Source organism: Dipteris shenzhenensis, chromosome 17, assembly GCF_047967505.1.
Source record: "Dipteris shenzhenensis isolate YYH24624 ecotype China chromosome 17, Dip_SZ_1.0, whole genome shotgun sequence".
Lineage (NCBI taxonomy): Eukaryota > Viridiplantae > Streptophyta > Polypodiopsida > Gleicheniales > Dipteridaceae > Dipteris > Dipteris shenzhenensis.
The window spans coordinates 25007181-25026658 of NC_141612.1; the positions used below are offsets into that span (position 1 = coordinate 25007181).

The window sequence follows — 19478 nt, forward strand, 5'->3', positions numbered from 1 at the left end:
ACTTAACCTTAGTCTAGAAAAGTCGTATTCCTAAGTTGTCAGTCCCTATCATTTGAGAAACCATTACGGTTCATAAGGCACATAAGTGGAATAGTTACTCAAGTCATACAAGCTCATGGTTGTTAAGACACTCGTGTCTTATGATAAGACACTTAAGACACTTAAGACACGTGTCTTACCTTAAGACACGTGTCTTACCTTAAGACACTCTTGCGTTTTTTTTTTTTTTTTGTGGGTGGGGAGTAACAACACACATTGAGTTTGACTTAGCCATGCTATCATTGAAGGTGACTTTGGATCTAGCAGTAGCAGTGACCTCATAGATTCAGATTAGGATGAATCTTCAGAGATTTGAGTCTTGAGAGTCGAAAGCTTCCTTTCAATTATATGTATCGAGATGCAGTTTTCATTCATGTCACATGTGACAAGATTCAATTGTCAGTTTAAACCTTTAAGTACTCAAAACTTGTGAGCTCTTCAGTCGTGAGTCTTAACTTTAACTTTTAAGTCTTGAGTGACGAGTCTACATTGTACAAGTGCATTGTTTCTTCTTGCATTATTTAAGTGTAGCTTATTGTACTTCTAGAATCTAGCAGCTAGCTATGCTAGCAAGTTGTACATTTGTATACTTATACATATATTAATTAAATATTTATTATTATAACCACAATGGCGTGTCTTACGTGTCTTATCTTTAAGACACTTTAGACACTCGTGTCTGAAGCGTGTCTAACGTGTCGTGTCTTAACGTGTCTTACAACCATGTACAAGCTCATCCTAGGGTGTATCCTAACCATGGGATAGTTTTGGGTGGTGATGCACTAGTCTATACCCATGTGTGCCCTATGTTTATTAAAGGCTTGCAAATAGCTTGAGGATAGAGGTCAGCGTTGTACCTCCAAGTTAGTTGAGGCTAACAGTGTATAAGGTGTTTCAAGGGGCAAGACAATGGACTTGGGGACCCATACGTGACCCACAGTGCCCGATGGCCCACGAATGATTGCCATCCTTTAGGGCCTAGAGCAGGTTCTCAGCAGTATATTACAACAAATTACACCACAATGTCGCTGTGCATGTACTTGTGATTGAATTTTACCCATCTAGGTATTAGACACCCTTTGAGAGGAACTAACTTACAATAGCACATGAAATGAACACTTGTCTCCAATCAATGATAGTAATACAAATGTGCTCTTGTCATAAAGACTTACTTGCATAAAGTATCCAATCAAGAAACTAACTTTCAATAGAAGTGAAATTATCTATCTATTGACTCTAGGAACACTCGACTTCAATCAACTTATCTATTTACTCAAAGAACACTTGTCTCCAATCCAGGATAGTAATATGGATGTGCTTTTGTCATAAGGACTTACTTGCATATGAGCAATTGCATTGCAATCGTCTACATCTGCTATGTTACTCATGTTTCAATAGATGTTAGCATCTGATGCCATGAAATCTATGCTACTCATGTTTCAGTAGATCACTTCTATGATTCCACTGCAATCATGTAAGTTGTAACCGCATCAACTGATCGACATGAACTGCTGGAGGCTCCTATACTCACCTTTTCCAAATTAAAATTTTGAAGTTCAAATCTCCTTGAAAGAAAATGACAATTTGTGTAAGAGAAGCAAGCTCGAAATCAAATTGAGGGAAGACGGATACGTCATCAGATAACACACTTCCAATGTCAACAAATGCCAACAACAACTCACAAGAGGTAGCCAATCCCAGCCCTATTACAAAGTTTAGTAATTGACAAAAAACCCGTCTCCTAGTACAGCATCCAACAACATATTTCAAGCACACAGATGTACAGCAACGAGACATTAGATAGTTTACCTTTCCTCACAATATGGGATATGTAAGAAACAATTCAAGCCAGAAATAATGTATTCAAGCCTCTGGAAACTGAAAATCACCAAAAGAAGGCAGATCTGAAGCACACAATTGCACACATAACAGGCAGGAGATGCACAAAATATCTTCTAGTTTCACTTAGCTACTCAACATATGATACAAAATAAGAAATCAAACAAGCTAGGAATGATGTATTCAAACCTGTGAAAAATGCAAACTTCAGCTAAGAATTGCAAGCGATCACTGAATGAAGACAAATCTGAAGGTGGACCACAGATTGACAACTGGATTTTTTTTGCCTCTTCCACAAAATCTCTCAGCTCTTTTCTGATTGCATTGTGCCAATAGAGTAACTCATTAATAGGTAGCTTGGTACATCTTTCAATGTCTTCGATTTCAAGATCAACTAGCTCATGTGTGCTGCTTGCTGCTCTTTTATTTCCCTTTCTACATGGATTCATGCAGAATCCATTGTCCCTCTCTGCACTTGCCATCTGTGGATGCTCGGTACATTCATTGCTGTCTAATTTAGCAGGCTCCTTCAAGTGTGATATACAGCCCGCTTTTAACCATGAAAATATAACCTACGAGGGCAATAGGTCCACAACAAATTTGGATGCCCAAATGTTGACAAAAGGCTCCCACCCCCAAAAAAAAGAAAGGAAAAAGAAAAGTGATTACAATCAAGTTTCATTCAAGCTCACCTGCTGAAGCAATTCTTCCTTTGGAATGATCTTCTGCATGCAGGCAATCATTTCTTCACGCTCAGCATCTGACAGTGAAGAAGCGAGCCACGGAAGAAATTCATCCATGAGATTAACAGGAATACTGCACATGAATTGCCATACGAGAGCTGCTTGCTCATCAAAATTAAAATGTTGCATCAACAAAGGGAAGACCTGCACTAAGCAATGTCGGATGAGACCTCCCTCTCTTCTTTTCTACTGTTTTTTATAAATTAAATAAATATATTAAGTACAATGCAGTGGTTACTCTCTCTCTCTCTCTCTCTCTCTCTCTCTCTCTCTCTCAACTCTCTAGTCCAGGCAGCAACAGCCTAGTCGGGTCGCCAGCAAAAGCTTCTAGTCACCACCAGCAGAAGTATCTCGTGGCACGGGAGTTCGATCGACAGCTGATCATCTGGCATCCTGAGGTCCAAATTCCGGAGGATCATATGCTTGGACAGCAAGCTCGGTTCTCTCTCATTTATGGTTGCGTCTCTAAACTAGCCTACGGCCACGTAAGATCTCATATTTCTTCTGGATGGTAGCTCATGGAGGCCTGCCCATCAGCCCTTGGTTAGAGCAAATGCGGGTGGATGGTAGCTACCATTGCTGTACAGATAGGGTGATAGAGACAATACCTCACTGTCTCTAAGGACGCCTGGCAGCGTAGAAAATTTGGTCAGCAACTTTGAAGATATGGTGGCGAGCACCCAGGCGGGTGCAGCGAGATTTCACTTGGGGGATGGTGGCATGGCTCACAGAGGGAGGGTATGCTTTCTTGCTAGATCCAGCCACTACAGCCTTCCGGATTCAAGCATGTGGCTAGGATCGAGGCATATGAGGTGGTGCCCCTAGCCGTGTTCGCCTTGTATCTTCATCAGAGGATAGCGTTTAGGAGACACTTTCCAGCATCACTGCCTAGAACATCTGGGTCGCCCAGTGCAGCTTGGTGATGGGAGGCCAGCAGATCCCTCTAACAGCCTCTCTTGTCACCATTTGGCAGGATATCACCTACACCCTGCACGCCATTTGGGAACGCGGGACTCCGATTCTTGAGCAACCGCACAAAGGCAGGAGCATTTCTGAAAGGCATGGCCTACAGGCATTTACTATATCCTCATCGTGAGAGGTATTCACTGGTTGTATAGTCCACCACCTTGGTTGCTAGCTCCTGTTCAGGAGACTCCCTAGGCAGTGTGTTGAGTTCTTTAGAATCAGGCTGGTTTTCTCTTTTGAGGCAACCAAGCTTCCTTTATGTTCTTTTCTATGGTCAGCACCTCTAGCTTTGTATGGTTGTATTCCAAAATATTAATAGAAGGTCCTTTCATTTATTTATTTTTAAGTCTCTCGCACTGCCAGCAGAAGCCTCAGGCCGTGCCACCAACAGAGGCCTGCAACAGTTCCCAATTCGTAGGTTGCGATCCCAATGGCAGTTTACAGTTCGAGTTTATAGTTCTAGTTCGAGTAATGGCAACAATCTCCAGTTTGCAATTCGTAGTAATTTTCAGCCCCAGTTCCAATGCAGGGTCAGCTAGCAGCAGCTCACAACCAAGCTTAGCTTCCCTCACTCCGGGTTGGGCTGAACCCCCTAGTTTCAACAGAGGGGTATCCAACTACTACAGGCCACTATCGAGTTTCCAAACGTGAAGACTTTCGCTACTTCGACCCAAGCCTGCATGCTTTCTTACTCAGCCATTGCAACTGCATCGTCACGTACCCCATATGCAAAGACATCAAAGGCAGAAGATCACTTCAGGCCCACGGAGCATATTTATTACTTGCGACAGGAAATACAAGAGCTCAAGCTATGACTTGCAACTATGGAAAGTGCAAGACATGGACAACAATGGAAAGCAAAAATTCATTGAAGATGTTCTACACGAATGCAATGCATCTCCATCAGCATCACAGCTTGATGCCTAACACCCAGAGATGGATGGAAGCATGGATTCACTTCAATGGCAGATGATCAAAGTCATAGGCCAGTTGGGCAAGGAGTGGTCCATTGACCCATCACGCATTTCGTACCAAGATACACCTCGTTGGCGCCTTTAGCTTTAGGAGGGCGTGAGGTACAGTGGGATCCGAGAGAGTGGTTTTGGCCATCCAATGTAGGCCACTCAAGAGTACGTGGAAAAGGTGGCCTTTTTTCTCTTATACAACACGTATAGGACGGAGTCTTCAGCTAGAGACGAGAGAATGGAATCATTCGAAAAAGAGACTAGGCTGAGCAACAGGTGCCCAGGGAGGTCAGATCTAGATTCAACATGCAGTTGCGGTCAAGTTGACGGCCACATAAGATCTCTTATTTCTTCTGGATACTTCCGTCGACACATGGTGATAAGTATAAAAACCAAAACTATGACCATCATGGACATTGGCACCAAGTTTATCCGCCCAGCCAATTCTCTAGTCAAGTAGCTCGAAAATCTCACGTGCAATTTTGCCTCCTGCATGCTTTTCTAGAGCCCTCAGCTCCCTCTACCATATGTCATAATTCCAAGGCCTTACCAAATGCACCATTTTACCCCTCTCTTGGGATCCTTTTAATCCAATTGCCCCTAGGCACTTTGTTTTACTTGGTGCACTTAGGATCCTAGCCTTGGAACCACCTAAGTTAGTGCCAAACCACCCTCATCAAGGACCTGACATTGACTCCTTTGACCATATACATAAAGCACAATAAAATATATTACATAAGTCGAACCTCTAAAGGAGAAATGTCCACCAACCCTTCCGAGGTCATGTTACCTCAACTAGAGCATAAAACATTACTAGAGCAGATGCATGTGGGTGGACGGTGTCACTGCTCACTTGCAGAGTTCTTGAATCGATCCCTCACTACTTTATGGAGTTGTCCTCGAGCACAAAGGATCAAGTTGGAATCCCTTCGGATTGTAGCTCGCATGCAAAGGATTTAGGGGGATTTCACTTGGGGCATGGCAGCGTAATTAACAGAGGGAGGCCATGCCTTCCCAATCCATGAGGTATCCCCAGCCTAAAAGATACATGGACATATACCTAGATGAGTCGAGGCACATGCCCAAACTCATCCTCTAAAAACACAACATAGTGCAATTTCAATCTCATGATAGTCACTCATAAGGTTGAAAACCATAAAATCCATCACATAGCAAGGACTAGCTACTATGACATCCCCACTGACGTCATCAGCACCCAACAGTGGGTGTAGACCATATTATAAACATATGCTCTCGCACATACAAATCCACACACCCACACATACTTGAGCATCCATTTATACAAAGTCTTCGTATTGAGTTTCTATCCACACTCCGAGGTGAAGGGCAAACTCAGCCATGACGAAGGCTAGCACTAAAGAAGACCGTTCTCAGGATTGAGTTTCGTGACGCGACCCCACCAGTTCGGCATCGTCCCCTCCCCTCACCCAAACAACACAATGGCCAACATCACAGTGTGGAACATTTGGGTTGTGTGATGCAGCCTCGTGAGGGGTGAGCACTTTGTTCCACCCGCCACCACTCTAGTCACCATTTGGTAGGATATCATCTACACTCATGCGCACGTTGGAAGCACGGGACATTGGGATCTAGAGTGACCGCTAGAAGACGAGAGTGTTTCTACAAGTCTTGGCCTGCATGCATACTTTATATTTTAATGCCATGAGGGATTTGCTTGGGTGTATACTCCCCCCTAGTTCTTAGCCCATGTCTCAAAGATTCCCTACGCAATGAGGTTGGGTTCTCTGGAAACTGGCTAATTCCTTTAAACCAATTTTCCACGATAGCACCTCAGGGATTGCTGATTTGTATGTTTGTTTTTTCAAGCACTAATACAAAAAACATTTCTTTGAAGAAATATAAATAAATAAAATATGCATTGAACTCACTAAAGCTCCAACCAGCATTTGATGACCAGCTTCGACTTACAGCTTCAAGTTTACCTCTTTGTACAGCGCGACAGGCTAAAGCAACACTTCGACTAGTTTTTTGACACCTGTACACACCACCTATGTACAACATATGACTGATTTCCAGCCTTTTCTGCCAGCAGCAGCAACACCTGGCTTGGCATTGGGGTCACATTACATTTGCCGGTAGGGTTGGAACATTGCAGAGAAATTTCTTGATACAACCACATTTGGGGCTTTTCTTGATTTTGTCCTCTTTTTGGTTCAATATCCCTCAAGACATTGGGAATTTTAAGCAATTTGCAGTCAGATTGCATTTGGAAGGTGAATTTTGCATTTGTCTTTCATTTGCAATTGGCACACTTGCCCTCTCAAAATTTGTGGCCTTTGCTCCAGTAGTTCTTAAAATTGGACCTTGTGCCTTTGGGTTCTTTTACAAATACCCACCATGAAAATTGCAGCCATAAGCCCTTGATTTAGTGGCTAGACAGTTTTTTGCATGACTTTTTTTTGTCACACAATTGCAAGCAGATTTTGGGGACACACTTGTGCATTTGGCTCAATTTTGAGCAGCCCATTATATTTGCAAACACTTTGCTGTCACTTTTAGACTAACATTTGCAGATTTGGAGTCAGCTTTTGGGCAGCCAGTTCATTGCAGTGACAGCCTTGAGGCTTTGACATTTGCAGGGCACTTTCTTTTTTGAGAGTTTTTTTCAATGGCAAACAATGACTTGCTTGGAATGCTGTCCACTAAGGATGAGCTTGATGATACCAACTATCCCGTGTGGTCATACATGGTGCACCACTTGGTGGTATCCAAGAATTTTTGGGATATTGTAACTGGATCAGAGACTAGACCTATCTCTCCAACATAAGCATCTGCTACCACTACCCCCACTGCAGATGGTGCTTCTATTGCTACTACCACTTCCGGTTCATCTACCACTAATGCCGCAGTGCCTCCGATGCTAGAACGGATACGCTAGGATCAAAGAGATGCATAGGCACATGCCTTGATTGCAAGAGGGTTGTTATACCTCACATTCGGTCTTGCAAGACAGTCAAGGCTAGATGGGACACTTTGGCCCATTTAGAATGAGGCCAGGGTCGCCTATTTGTGCAGGCAGCTGGATAGTGTGAAGATGAGCGAAGGGGATAGCATGGATGCATATCTAACACAGGTCAAGGACTTTAAAGAGCAGCTCATCAATGTTGATGAGATTGCACCAAATTCAAAGGTTGTGTCCACGGCCCTGAATGGACTCCCTGATTCTTACCAGGGGTTTACTCTGACTTTGAGGTATATGGCCATTGGTAACCCCAACCACTACTCTTGTAGGAGCACCAAAGCCGCTCAAATAGGGCTGCCTCCATCAACGCAAACCAAGTCTTTGCCACAGATCACAGAGGCAAAGGCAGGGGGTGCAAGAATTCCAGCAAGCCTAAGTCTTCCGGTACCTCGTCTTCTTCTCTCCCGACTGATGGGAAGAAGAAATTATAAAGCTAGGGCTGCCTCCATCAACGCAAACCAAGCCTTTGCCACATATCACACAGGCAAAGGTAAGAGGTGCAAGACTTTCAGCAAGCCCAACTCTTCTGGTACCTCATCTTCTTCTCTGGGCTCTTGTGGTGCCAAGACATGATTTATTTAGTACCAAACTCAAAACATAGACACTTGGTTTTGCAAGAAATGCACTCCTTGTCCCATGGTTGGACATGCAGGTGTCACTAAAACATATGAAAGAATCAAGCAGAGCTTTACCTGGGAAGGCATGTGGCAGGATGTGGTTAAATACGTGGCTAAATGCTTGCCTTGCCAACAAAATAAAGTGGAGAGCAAATTACCCGCAAGTCTCTTGAGTGATTACCCATTCCAGAGGGCAAATGGACACACATAGCAATGGATTTCATCACAGGATTGTGAAAACAGATCATAGGACACTCAGATTCTTCCTCACCCAGCCAAATTTGTCATATAAGCAGAATAGGTGGTTGGCTGCAGTCCAGTCCTATGATTATGACATTGAGTACAAATGCAATTTATATGCTATCTCTACCATATATTAGGAGTGGATTCATGGCATTCAGGAGGAGTATATGCAGATTTCTAAGGCCACTCCCATATTTTCAGATTTGTAGAAGCCCTCTAGTCAGGGTCATCTGAAATTCAAATTGCATAATGGGCTGTTGTGGTGCCAAGACAGGATTTATTAGCACTGCCTTCTAGGCAGCACTCTACTTACACTTCATAAAAAAAGTGTCCCACACAACCTTTTGCCACATGGATTCTTTCTATTTTTGTGCTCTCTCTCTCTCTCTCTCTCTCTCTCTCTCTCTCTTCCCTTTCCCTCCCCCTCCCTCCTCCCTCCCGAGTAGTAAAAGCACTCCTTCTCTGCCTCCCTCCCCCTCCCTCCCTCCCTCCCGTAGTAAAGGCAGTGCTCACGAGTACTTGTACTTGCTTGTTTAGTGCCAAACTCAAAATATAGACAGTTGGTTTTGCAAGAAATGCACTCCTGCTCCCATGGCTGGACATGCAGGTGTCGCTAAAACATATGAAAGAATCAATCAGAGCTTTACCTGGAAAGACATGTGGCAAGATGTGGCTAAATACATGGCTGAATGCTTGCCTTGCCAACAGAATAAAGAGGACAGCAAATTATCCGCAGGTCTCTTGCAGCCATTACCCATTCCAGAGGGCAAATGGACGCACATAGCAATGAATTTCATCACAGGATTGCCTTTTACAGAGAGGGGATGGGACAACATATTTATTGTGGTGAATAGAATGACAAAACAAGCCCATTTCATACCCACTAAGACCTGGTATTCAGCATCACAAGTTGCCTGGCAATTCATTGAGCATGTCTTTAAGCATCATGGTTTCCCTCAGGAAATTGTCATTGACAAAGATGCAAAATTTATGGGTCACTTTTGGCAAGAGTTATTAACCTTAGATGGAACTACAGCCCTTGGGATTGGACGGGCCTGGTAGCCTTGGGATTGGACGGGGCTTGGTATTGTTGAGGGATGCTCTTCAGCCCTTGGGATTTGGATGGAGCTACGAACTACAGTGGTGCGGCTGTAGGTAGGTTGGGCGACAGTTGACACTGTCCTCATAAGAATACGCTTGGCATAGGGCTAGACGTTAGCTGTGTTGGCGCAAGGTTTGGCACTCAACCATTTTTGCATTGCAGCCAGCAATCCCCGTGGGATTTTCAATTGACGTTGAAGCTGGTTGCCAACGTTGTATTGCTCTATCTTGGAATTATCCTTGCTTGATGCTAAGACAACTTTTGCTTGCACGGGGTACAATAGAAAGCACTAAGAATGAGAAGAAGTATCGAGAAAGAACGCACAGGGCCTAGGAAGGAGCTCCGATACCAATGCAATGAAGGGAAGAGGGACAAATTTGGTGAAGGGCCAAAGATGGCAAAAAAGGAGAAGAGGGTAGGGGAGAGGAAGGGGGGAGAGAGAGAGAGAGAGAGAGAGAGGGGGGGGGGGGAACTGAAAGGAAAGCATGGAGTGAACACAAACTGAGAATTCTTGCTTATGGAATGAAGAAAGGTGAGGTCCTTATGTAGGCACCTCTTACATGATCACTGACGTCACTGATGACCTCTGAGCTCCACAATCATCTCCTCAATCAGCTCCTAGATTCTCTCAATCATCCTATGAGGCTTCTACCACCACCTAACAGTGCTTATGGGCACCTAACTGTGCCTCTAGCACACACATAGAAACCAAGGTGTGCCTGGGGCATACACCTTGAGATATCCCATCATACCCCCCCTCAAGGGAATGCCTCAGGCTATGTCAAGGATACATCTAGTCTCATAGTTTCTCATGCCATCTCATGGTGGTCAAGGATAAATCTATGGCTAGGTTCTCATGCTAGCAAGGGGTTCCCAAGGGTGTGAAGTAAAAGGGATACAAAAGACCTTCCAATGGTTATCTCCCCTGTATGTACATGCACACAATGTCTGCAGGAGGTACCATGGAGTAAAACACATACACATGGCCTACATCATATGGTGACCAGAGGTGTTTACAAAACAAACAATAGTTTATTTCATTCATTTTGGAGGACTATCCAGGCTGAGTACCTTGACTCAACATAAAAAGAGAGATCTGAAGCATATATGGAGATGATTCAAAAAGCATAATCTTCGTAGGATGCCTCATCTTGTGGAGGCACATCAACTGAAAGTAGATTGGCAGTTTCTGACTTTGTAGTTGCTTCCTTTTTGGCTCTACAAAACTTTTCATGGCGATTGTTTTTGCCACAGTGTTTGCATGGATTGATCTTGAAGCAATCTTTTGAGAGGTGATTAGTCTTCCCACAATGTTTGCAAGGTGTAAACTTGCCCTTCTAGATTTTTATGGCATAGGTTGTGTCATTGCCTCTCCGGAGTTCCATGGGCCTTTCTTCTTCTTGAAGAGCAGAAATAAGACCTTCAAGATTAGGATTAGGAAGATTTTTCAAAGTGGTAACAACATGATCATAATCTTCAGGCATACTCTTGAGCAACACTGCCATTGCATCATCTGTAGTGATTGGAGAGTTGATAGAAGCAAGTTGAGTCATGAGACTCCGCATATGATTGACATGGGCAGCCAAAGGAGTGCCACTAACCATCTTCAATTCAAAGAAAGCAATCTTAAGTGACAATTTTGAGATGTGAGGGCTAGCACCAAAAATAATATCAAGCTTTTGCCAAGCTTCTGAAGGAGACTCTAAGTTAGAGATGTGATGAATATAGTCATCTCCTAAGGCAAGAGCAATGATGCCATAGTCTCTAGCAGGATCTCTTGCCGGGCGTGTCGGAGCTAAGGATTCTCCAGCATTGGAGGCTGTTGAAGAAGAAGTTGAAGCCGGTTTGACAAGCCCCCAAAGGTTTTCCCTCATCAATGCAAACTTAACCTTCATCTGCCATGTGTGAAAGCCTTTACCATTGGACTTATCTATATTCAAGATGGTAGCCATGAGAGGGTCTAACCCAGAATGGGCAGTGTCTACTCTCTTACAAGGCTAGAAAGAGTTGAAGAGCTTCAAAATACAAGCATTTAGAATAGCAAAGGCTTGCAGCCAAATTCCATAATCTTGAATACGCACCCATTGCTGCTCAAATTTCAACACAAGATAGCCCAAGGTATGGAGAAGCTTCCCCTAAAAGGAATTAGAGAAAGGTGGAGCAGACACAGAGAAAACGCAGAAGACAGTTTCGACGATCTTCGTGGAATGGGAACCAGCAGCACAGTTGTTTCTTCAATTCCTTGCAGGTGAAGGTTCGCCCATACGAGGGGTATCTCCAGCCAAAAGGGCTTGGAGAATGGCGGAGAAACGAGGGAGAACAAGCTCTAGCAAGATTTGGGAAGAAAGGGAAGAAATGGTGAAGATGAAGAAGAAGATGATGATGTGGCACAAATGGGCTCGAGGAGGATCAAAGGGCTCTGATACCATGTTGGGGAACTGAAAGGAAAGCATGGAATGAACACAAACTAAGAATTCTTGCTTATGGAATAAAGAAAGGTGAGGTCCTTATGTAGGCACCTCTTACATGATCACTGACATCACTGATGACCTCTAAGCTCCACAATCATCTCCTCAATCAGCTCCTAGATTCTCTCAATCATCCTATGTGGCTTCTACCACCACCTAACAGTGCTTATGGGCACCTAACTGTGCCTCTAGCACACACACATAGAAACCAAGGTGTGCCTTGGGCATACACCTTGAGATATCCCATCAGGGGGGGGTAGAGAGAGAGAGAGAGAGAGAGAAGGGTAAGGGAAAGAGAGAGATGAGAGAGATTGTGAGAGAGAGTGCAAGCCGCATGTAGGAGGTAGGAAGTAGGAGTAGATAGGATTAGATGTCACATCAAAAAGTGTACAATAAGGGGTGGATGAGGACTAGTCCCTCCACATTTCCCACCTAAGAGGCCTCTAAAGTTCCTCTAAATTGGCCCCTTTTCCCCCTTCATTACAGCGTACACCGTTACAAAGCCCACCTTGTGGCAAAAGGCCATGCACATCAACTTTGAGGAGACCTTTGCTCCCACTTCACACAATATGACCAATTGGTGTGTCATTGCCATGGCATCACATAGACATTGGGAGGTTCATCAGCTTGACATAAAGACAGGTTTCCTTAATGGTGACCTACTTGAAGAGGCCTATGTCAGCCTAGCTGGCCTCAGTTGACACGAATTGACTTTGGGAGCTGGCTTAGCATTTCGAAGCTTGGCTGGACACAGAGGGGTCTCACATGAGCAATTGATTCTTCTTTTCACAGCTTCCTTTGATGCTGCCAGTGTATATATGCCTTATTTCTCTACTCTAGGCACTAGTAGCTGTTGTGGAGGACTATGTGGCTAGGTGTAGCTGCTAGGAACAGTTTCGGGGTGTGTGCCTACTATTGGACAGAAATTAAAGGCCTTCTGCCAGCGACTGGTCAAAGCAGAGTCCAGCATAGGATATGCATGGTGTGAGCAGTGGACAACAGAGACTATGCATAGGGCATTGATGTCTAATGGGTTGTGGAATGCACTGAATTCAAGAGAGATTGTATCCATTGTGTAACCCATTTGCAGGGTCTTCCAAATATTAAAGAAATACCGAAAGGTACGCCAAGGTTTGGGGCCAATCTGCTCCTTTGTTTTGGAGTAGGAGCATTCTAGCTCCCAATCTGTTGGTTGTTCACTTGCTGAATTGTTGATGTGAGAGTATTGGCTGGTTAGTTGCTTATTACTGCCCTTTTGTTGGCCTTAAGGCCGGTTTCATTGATCCCCTACACAATCATAGGATATAAGGGACATAAGGTCAAAGTAAAATAGGCTTCTATTTTGACATTACAAGCAATTTGTATGTGAGCCACCCTGCCACGTGTATGCACGAGCATGTGTGCGCACGCACACATGTTCACCAAAAAAATGAGTGTGTGTTTTGGATACGGGGATGTTTAGGTACATGGACTGGAAGCATCAAAACCCTTGCCACTTGAAATTCGAATAATGATCGTAATACCACATGAAGACCAGGGTCAAAGGTTTGAATAGGCTTCTACTTCGCAATTCACAAGAGAATTACACTACTTAAGCATCCTTTTATACAAAGGTCTTCGTACCAAGTTTCTGTCAGCACTCTAGAGGGGAAGGGCAAATTCTCTTCCTTCAAGCTACGACTGCAATTAAGCTGTGACAAAGGCTAGCACTAAAGGAGAAGGCTAATCAAAAAGTAGTCTACAATCTCTTCCTTCAAGCTACGACTGCTGTGAAGAGTAATACGATTTCCTTTAGTCTTTCCCAAACGAGCATCTAAGCAAAAAAATGCTTAGACAATCTAGCTTAGAGGGCAACACACTAATTAAAATAGAAAGAATTTATCACATTATCAACAAGCTGCAACATGGACCAAAACTTCATAAGGTGGAATTTGTATAACCATTAATATGGTTGGAACATATATCTAGATGAATCTATCTAGATGAATCCAGGAACATGCCCAAACTCATCCTCTAAAAACACAACACATTCTGCAGTTTCAATCTCACGATAGTCACTCACAAGGTCGAAAACCCTTTCAACCCACACATAGCAGGGACTAGACACTATGACATCCCCAATGATATCATCAGCACCCAGCAATGGGTGTAGACCATAGTATAAACATATGCTCTAACACATACAACTCCACACACCCACACATACTTGAGTATCCATTTATACAAAGATTTTCGTACCAAGTTTCTGTCAGCACTCCAGAGGTGAAGTAAAGTGTCAGGTTATTTTACATACTTTCATGAGGTGTGCTGAACAATGCTTCACCCATGAAGCGCAGCAAGAAATAATGCAAGGCCTTCCCACAAGCAGCCAATGCTACAATTGTCATGATGTGCTCCACAATAAGAAGAACTAGCAGCATACATACAAACCCAGGTGGTTTGTATGTAAGAGTACCACGCAGCATACATACAAACCCAGGTGGTTCTAACAAGTTTGTCGCTAGTCCATAGTGGAGGCAGAATATAAGCTAGAAGGGACCACATCAGCACAGCAAGTCCAGGAGCCCCTGCTTGAGTGTAAGTCAACCGATATCAAAAGTCTGTGCCTTTGGGAGATAGATGCAAACCTGTATTCTTCCACATTCGTTCGAATAATGGGAACCCATGAGTAAATAAACAACCAGGATATTAGATCCACACACATTTCGAGAAGTACAAACCAACAAACAATTGTAAAATGACAAAGAGAAGATGTAAGCAAAGAAGATCTTATGACCTCAGAAGTACCCAAGCCTAAGCTCTTCTTTGGATTTGCACACTGTGAATGCCTTCTGTTGAGTTTAAGAAGGAACATAACAAGGGCATGTGAAAAGTCTGGAGACCCAACACACACACTCACACAGAGGAAAAAAGTGAGAGAAAACAAGCAAAGGCCTGTACAAAATGCCTCTTGTTAAATAAGATATAAGCAAGATAAGAGAGTAGCAAGGTGCTAAATATGGGAGTTAGGGCAAGGGCAATGAAAACCTGTTCCTCTTCTTTGGCCATATGCTGACAAAGTGTAGTTTGAATAGCCTCAGTGCAGCATATGAGTTCACGCCTCAGCTTTGCTGGAGGATTCCCACGATCTTTCATTGCAGAGCTTAATAACTCCAATAACTGATCAAACAGATCACTTTCCTCTTTGTGCTCCAAGGAGTATGCTCTAGCTACATTCTTGACACGACTATCCAACGCAGGAAAGATAACCTGATATCAAAATATTGACAGATAAGAAACAAACAACAGCAGAGCAGCCAAACATATGCACAAAGCAAATATGTGCAATGGAGATTATTTTGTTGCCACGGATCCAGTCCAAGGACTTGAACCCTGTCTTTAAATTTGTATACCTTCTCCTTTCCTAGATTCAAATTCGTTCTCTAAAGGAAAGCTTCACTGAGATGTCCCCTTCTTATCATGGACCCCTCCCTTGGAATTTCAGTTGCCATCTACCATTTGAAGTCCTTGATCCGCTAGATAGTCGTAGGATGTAAGGGACACCCACTATGAAGCCAGCGTCAAAAAGTAGAATAGGCTCCTATTTTGAAGCTACAAGAAATTTGCATGTGAGCCACCCTGCTGTGTGTGCGCGTGTGTGTGCACGTGTGTAGGTAGACAGCTGGAAGCGTTAAAACCCTTGCCACAAGGATCCAGGGTCAAAGGTTTGACTAGGCTTCTACTTTCAGTCGCTCAAGAGAACTACCCAACACCCAGATTTTTTTTAACTGAAGCTTCAAAACCCTTGCCTCTTACCATTCGAGCATGCATCAAAAATTGACGATATGCAACTAAGAAAATTGTTGTGGATAATTGCTGCCTAGGACAAGTTGGCATAAATCCTTTCGTTTTGATTAAGAATGTGTCGTTTTTGACAGGTTAAAGGTGGCTAGAGTCAGCACGCAAGCAGCAACCCCTACAGCGTATAGAATCAAGCACAACATATCTTGACTTGAAAAATTAAGACACCACAATCTACCGTTTCGTGTCTTGCTCGGGTCGAATAATGGCCCGGTTTCCGTGAATCACGAAGGATCCGGATAGTGCTAACTCTTCTTCAGCTAAAGTCAAATGTCCTTAACATGAAGGTGAAGGTGCAAATCTATCAACCATTATCGTCTGAACGCTAACAAAGAGAAAAACATCAGGTAGGGCAAGAGAGCTCCCCGTGAGGTGGTTAACGTTTGAAAGGTCAGTTTACCTCGTCCTCTGCATTGCTATGCTGCACATAAACGAGACGCAAAAACTCGTAACGATCGCGGAGTGCTCGCAATTCATTCCCGGCCCCTTTCTCCACTGCCAGGGCGTCCAAGCGGAGGCGTTCCAACTCGGCTCGGATGGCTTTGTGAAAGAAGAGAAATTCGAGGATGGGAGAAGTGGTGGAAGCCGAATGAGAGGAAACCGAGGCAAGGTCAGGGACGGGTACCGCAGTGTCCATATTATGATGCAGTTTGAATGATAGTCATGAGAAAAGCAGTTCGTTTGGACTCAGAATGTTGCGTTCGTAAATCCGTGTGCTTCTCCAAGCTATGGATGTGTGAGGAAGATGGAAGGTCTGAAGATTTGGATGAAACGAAGAATGAATTGAGATTGAGATGTGGATGAAACCAAGAATGAATTGAGAAGCAGATGCAGAAGGACGATCGAAGGAGAAGAACGAAGACAATGAACAAGTGTCCTCTTCTCTTTTCTTTTCTTACAACACACAAGGCCGTCTTTGTAATTTCTACTCACATCCTTATACCGGTATTTTTATACGACCTCGTATCTATACCCCCATTCCCCTCCCCTCTTTGATTTGACCAACCAATCCTCCCTTCCCCCACTTCCCCCCTTCGCAAAGGGCGCTCACATGGATAGACCGAGCACATGTATGCCGCAGATTGCAACCCGGTAGGAATCTTGCCTATCGGATGCAAAATCGGAATCGAGAGGGACGTGGTTGTCTAAAGCTCACCTCACCTTATCGAAGTTATGGGCACATGATCAAATAGAGATGTAGGCTGACTTTAATGCAAAAGTGGCAGTTCTCCACTCGTTATCTATTGCCTGCCTCCCCTTGCCTGACTGTCACTCAAATATGCTCGAAATAGACCTTCGAGCACCGTTTCAATAAGCTTTTTGATGCCACATCAACGTAAAGCCGTCGGAGACTGGTCTGAATCTCATAATGTGCCCAGGGTGAGACTCTGTAAGCTACTGGTCTCACTTGAAACCCACCTACCTGTGATGGGCAAGCTATATGTGGAGATTGTGCACGTCCTACCTGTGATAGGCAGACTGTGTGTGGAGACTATGCCGACAAATATGTGGTGGAAGAAGTGAGGGTAGCATTGATGACTACACTGACAACGAACCTTAAAGGAGGCCTAGGGGTGCCCCCAAGCAAACCCCACGCCATCTTTGAAAGATGGTGTAGCAAGGGAAGAGGCCACAAATCATTGTTATGGGGACGGCCCCATTAAATGCCACCCTCCCGGAAGCTAGTCTAAGGCAGCCTCTCACATCGCTTCAACTTCCCAAGAGTTGATGCCCTTCCACTCCAATTCCATCACAATTCTAACATGAAATCAATGTGACAATTGCAAAGCAATACCTATTGTGTCCCCAGCCAAGGCATTTACAAAGAGAACTTGGGAAATATTGTGTGGCCAACAAAGACAACTAAGACTTTGTTTCCCTTTGGCTCGGTGGCAAACTGCAAAGCAATTGCTAAGACTCTACACCTCTTTTCCTTAAACCTCCAATGATGTCTACAAGCATTAAGGAAGATCTACACAAGATGCTCATGTATAACTCAAGTTTGCAATGGGCACTTTAGCAAAATCTGGAGGTGGTTTTCTCAACCATGTGCTAATTAGGAGGAACTAAATGCACTCCAATTATCGACAAAAGGTTCCGACTAGCTTCTATTGTTTCCATGCATGTCCCATGCACCCAACTTGGCGATAGAAGTCTGTAGTCCACCTAGGATGGTCCCTATCACCTAATCAAAATAATTTCTCAATGTGAGTGCTCCATTCAAACCATTCGACACCTCATTTAAGCTTACCTTGTGATATTCCCTTCTCGCACTTTTTTCCATCAATTGAATCCATCAAGATCCAACAACTAAATCAAACCATTCTATTACCCCTAATTAATGAGATCAACATCTACAGATACACAATGATTGCCAACATAAATTCGTGCTTCCACATCCCACACGTGTGTCCACATGGGGGAGCAGTTCAGTCATCTAGCCCCTTAACTAGCTATAAGCGATCGACTCAAGAAAGGGTAGTAGACAAGTTCATTGATTGGGCAAATGGTCGATAGGCTCATTCGCTAGATGTTGTGTCTAAAATAGGTATTCTTTTATATGGGTTATTTGTATCTTTTGGGATTGGGGAGGCAAGACAAACCTTCATGAATTTGAGGAGGCTTGGAGACTAGTGAGATCGACAAAGTAAGAGCCACTTGAGAATGCTATTCTCGACATGATTAGAGTTATTGGCTTTAGCAATGCACCCTCGGGGGGTTCACCTAAAAAAATTTAGTCTACCATGTGCATTCAAAAGGAGGGGTATTTTAATCCACCTTGTGAAAAAAATTAACAGAATCACAATAATAGGAGGGGTTTTTTAATTCAATTTTTAAAAAAATTCACTTAGTTCATAAGTAAAGAGGATTGTGGGAGAAATTTTAGTTGAGGGGTTTTTTTAATACCCTTTGAATGCACGTGATACATAGGGTTTCTTAGTAGTGCACCCCCCGAGAATGCACCATGGTACACCCCTCTCTAGTCATGCGTGATCCATGGGGCTTTCAGCTACATGGTGGCTATAGTCTTGAGCACCTACGTTGAGACCCAAGAGAATGGAGATGGATTCATGCAATACGCCCCCATAAGGTACACTTTCCCCTTTCAACTACTACTACATAATCAAGAATTCTAGGTGAATGCAAATATAGAGCCTATAGTCAAAACCTACTTAGAGATCACAAAGTGTGAGAACTTTTGTATTACACTCCCCATGCAAATTGACTTCTACAGATGACTCTAGAGATCCTATCGAAATACCTCAACAAACTGGAATTTTTGAAAGAAAGAGTCGTTCTTAGTTGAAATGGCATGGTCTATGCTTTAGGCAAAGAAGATGTCCTAATTCATGGTGGTTGAGGCATGCAAGAGGGCAATGTACATCGTCCCACAAGGCATTGGATGTTCAGACACTTGAAGAGATATTTATTTGTAGGAAACCTATACTCTCACATGAGAGTTTTTGGTAGGCAAAGGTAGATCTCAAATGCAACATCAAAAACATGTGCATCTTTGTTATCTATGTTGTACAAAGAAGAAACCTCAAAAAAATAATGGCAAGCTAAAATGTCAAGTTTGGTAACCCATTCATGATGAAGTACAACATATTAATAATGATCATCAAGAAATCCTATTTGAGTTCTAAAAGTC

The 19478-nt window shown here is 43.5% G+C and overlaps 1 protein-coding gene across 1 annotated transcript in view; it reads right to left on the reverse strand.

Annotated features, from left to right (window-relative positions):
- BTS (zinc finger protein-like protein) overlaps positions 1 to 16690 on the reverse strand; it is a 43138-nt gene extending 26448 nt beyond the window's left edge. The window contains exons 1-4 of the mRNA XM_087387827.1: positions 16227 to 16690; positions 15014 to 15235; positions 2571 to 2765; positions 2068 to 2450 (exon numbers count right to left, since the gene is read on the reverse strand). Of these exons, the coding sequence (XP_087243953.1) occupies positions 2068 to 2450; positions 2571 to 2765; positions 15014 to 15235; positions 16227 to 16463 (1037 nt within the window). The 5' untranslated portion in view covers positions 16464 to 16690. The remainder of the gene's footprint in view (positions 1 to 2067; positions 2451 to 2570; positions 2766 to 15013; positions 15236 to 16226) is intronic.
- Between the last annotated feature and the right edge of the window lie 2788 nt (positions 16691 to 19478).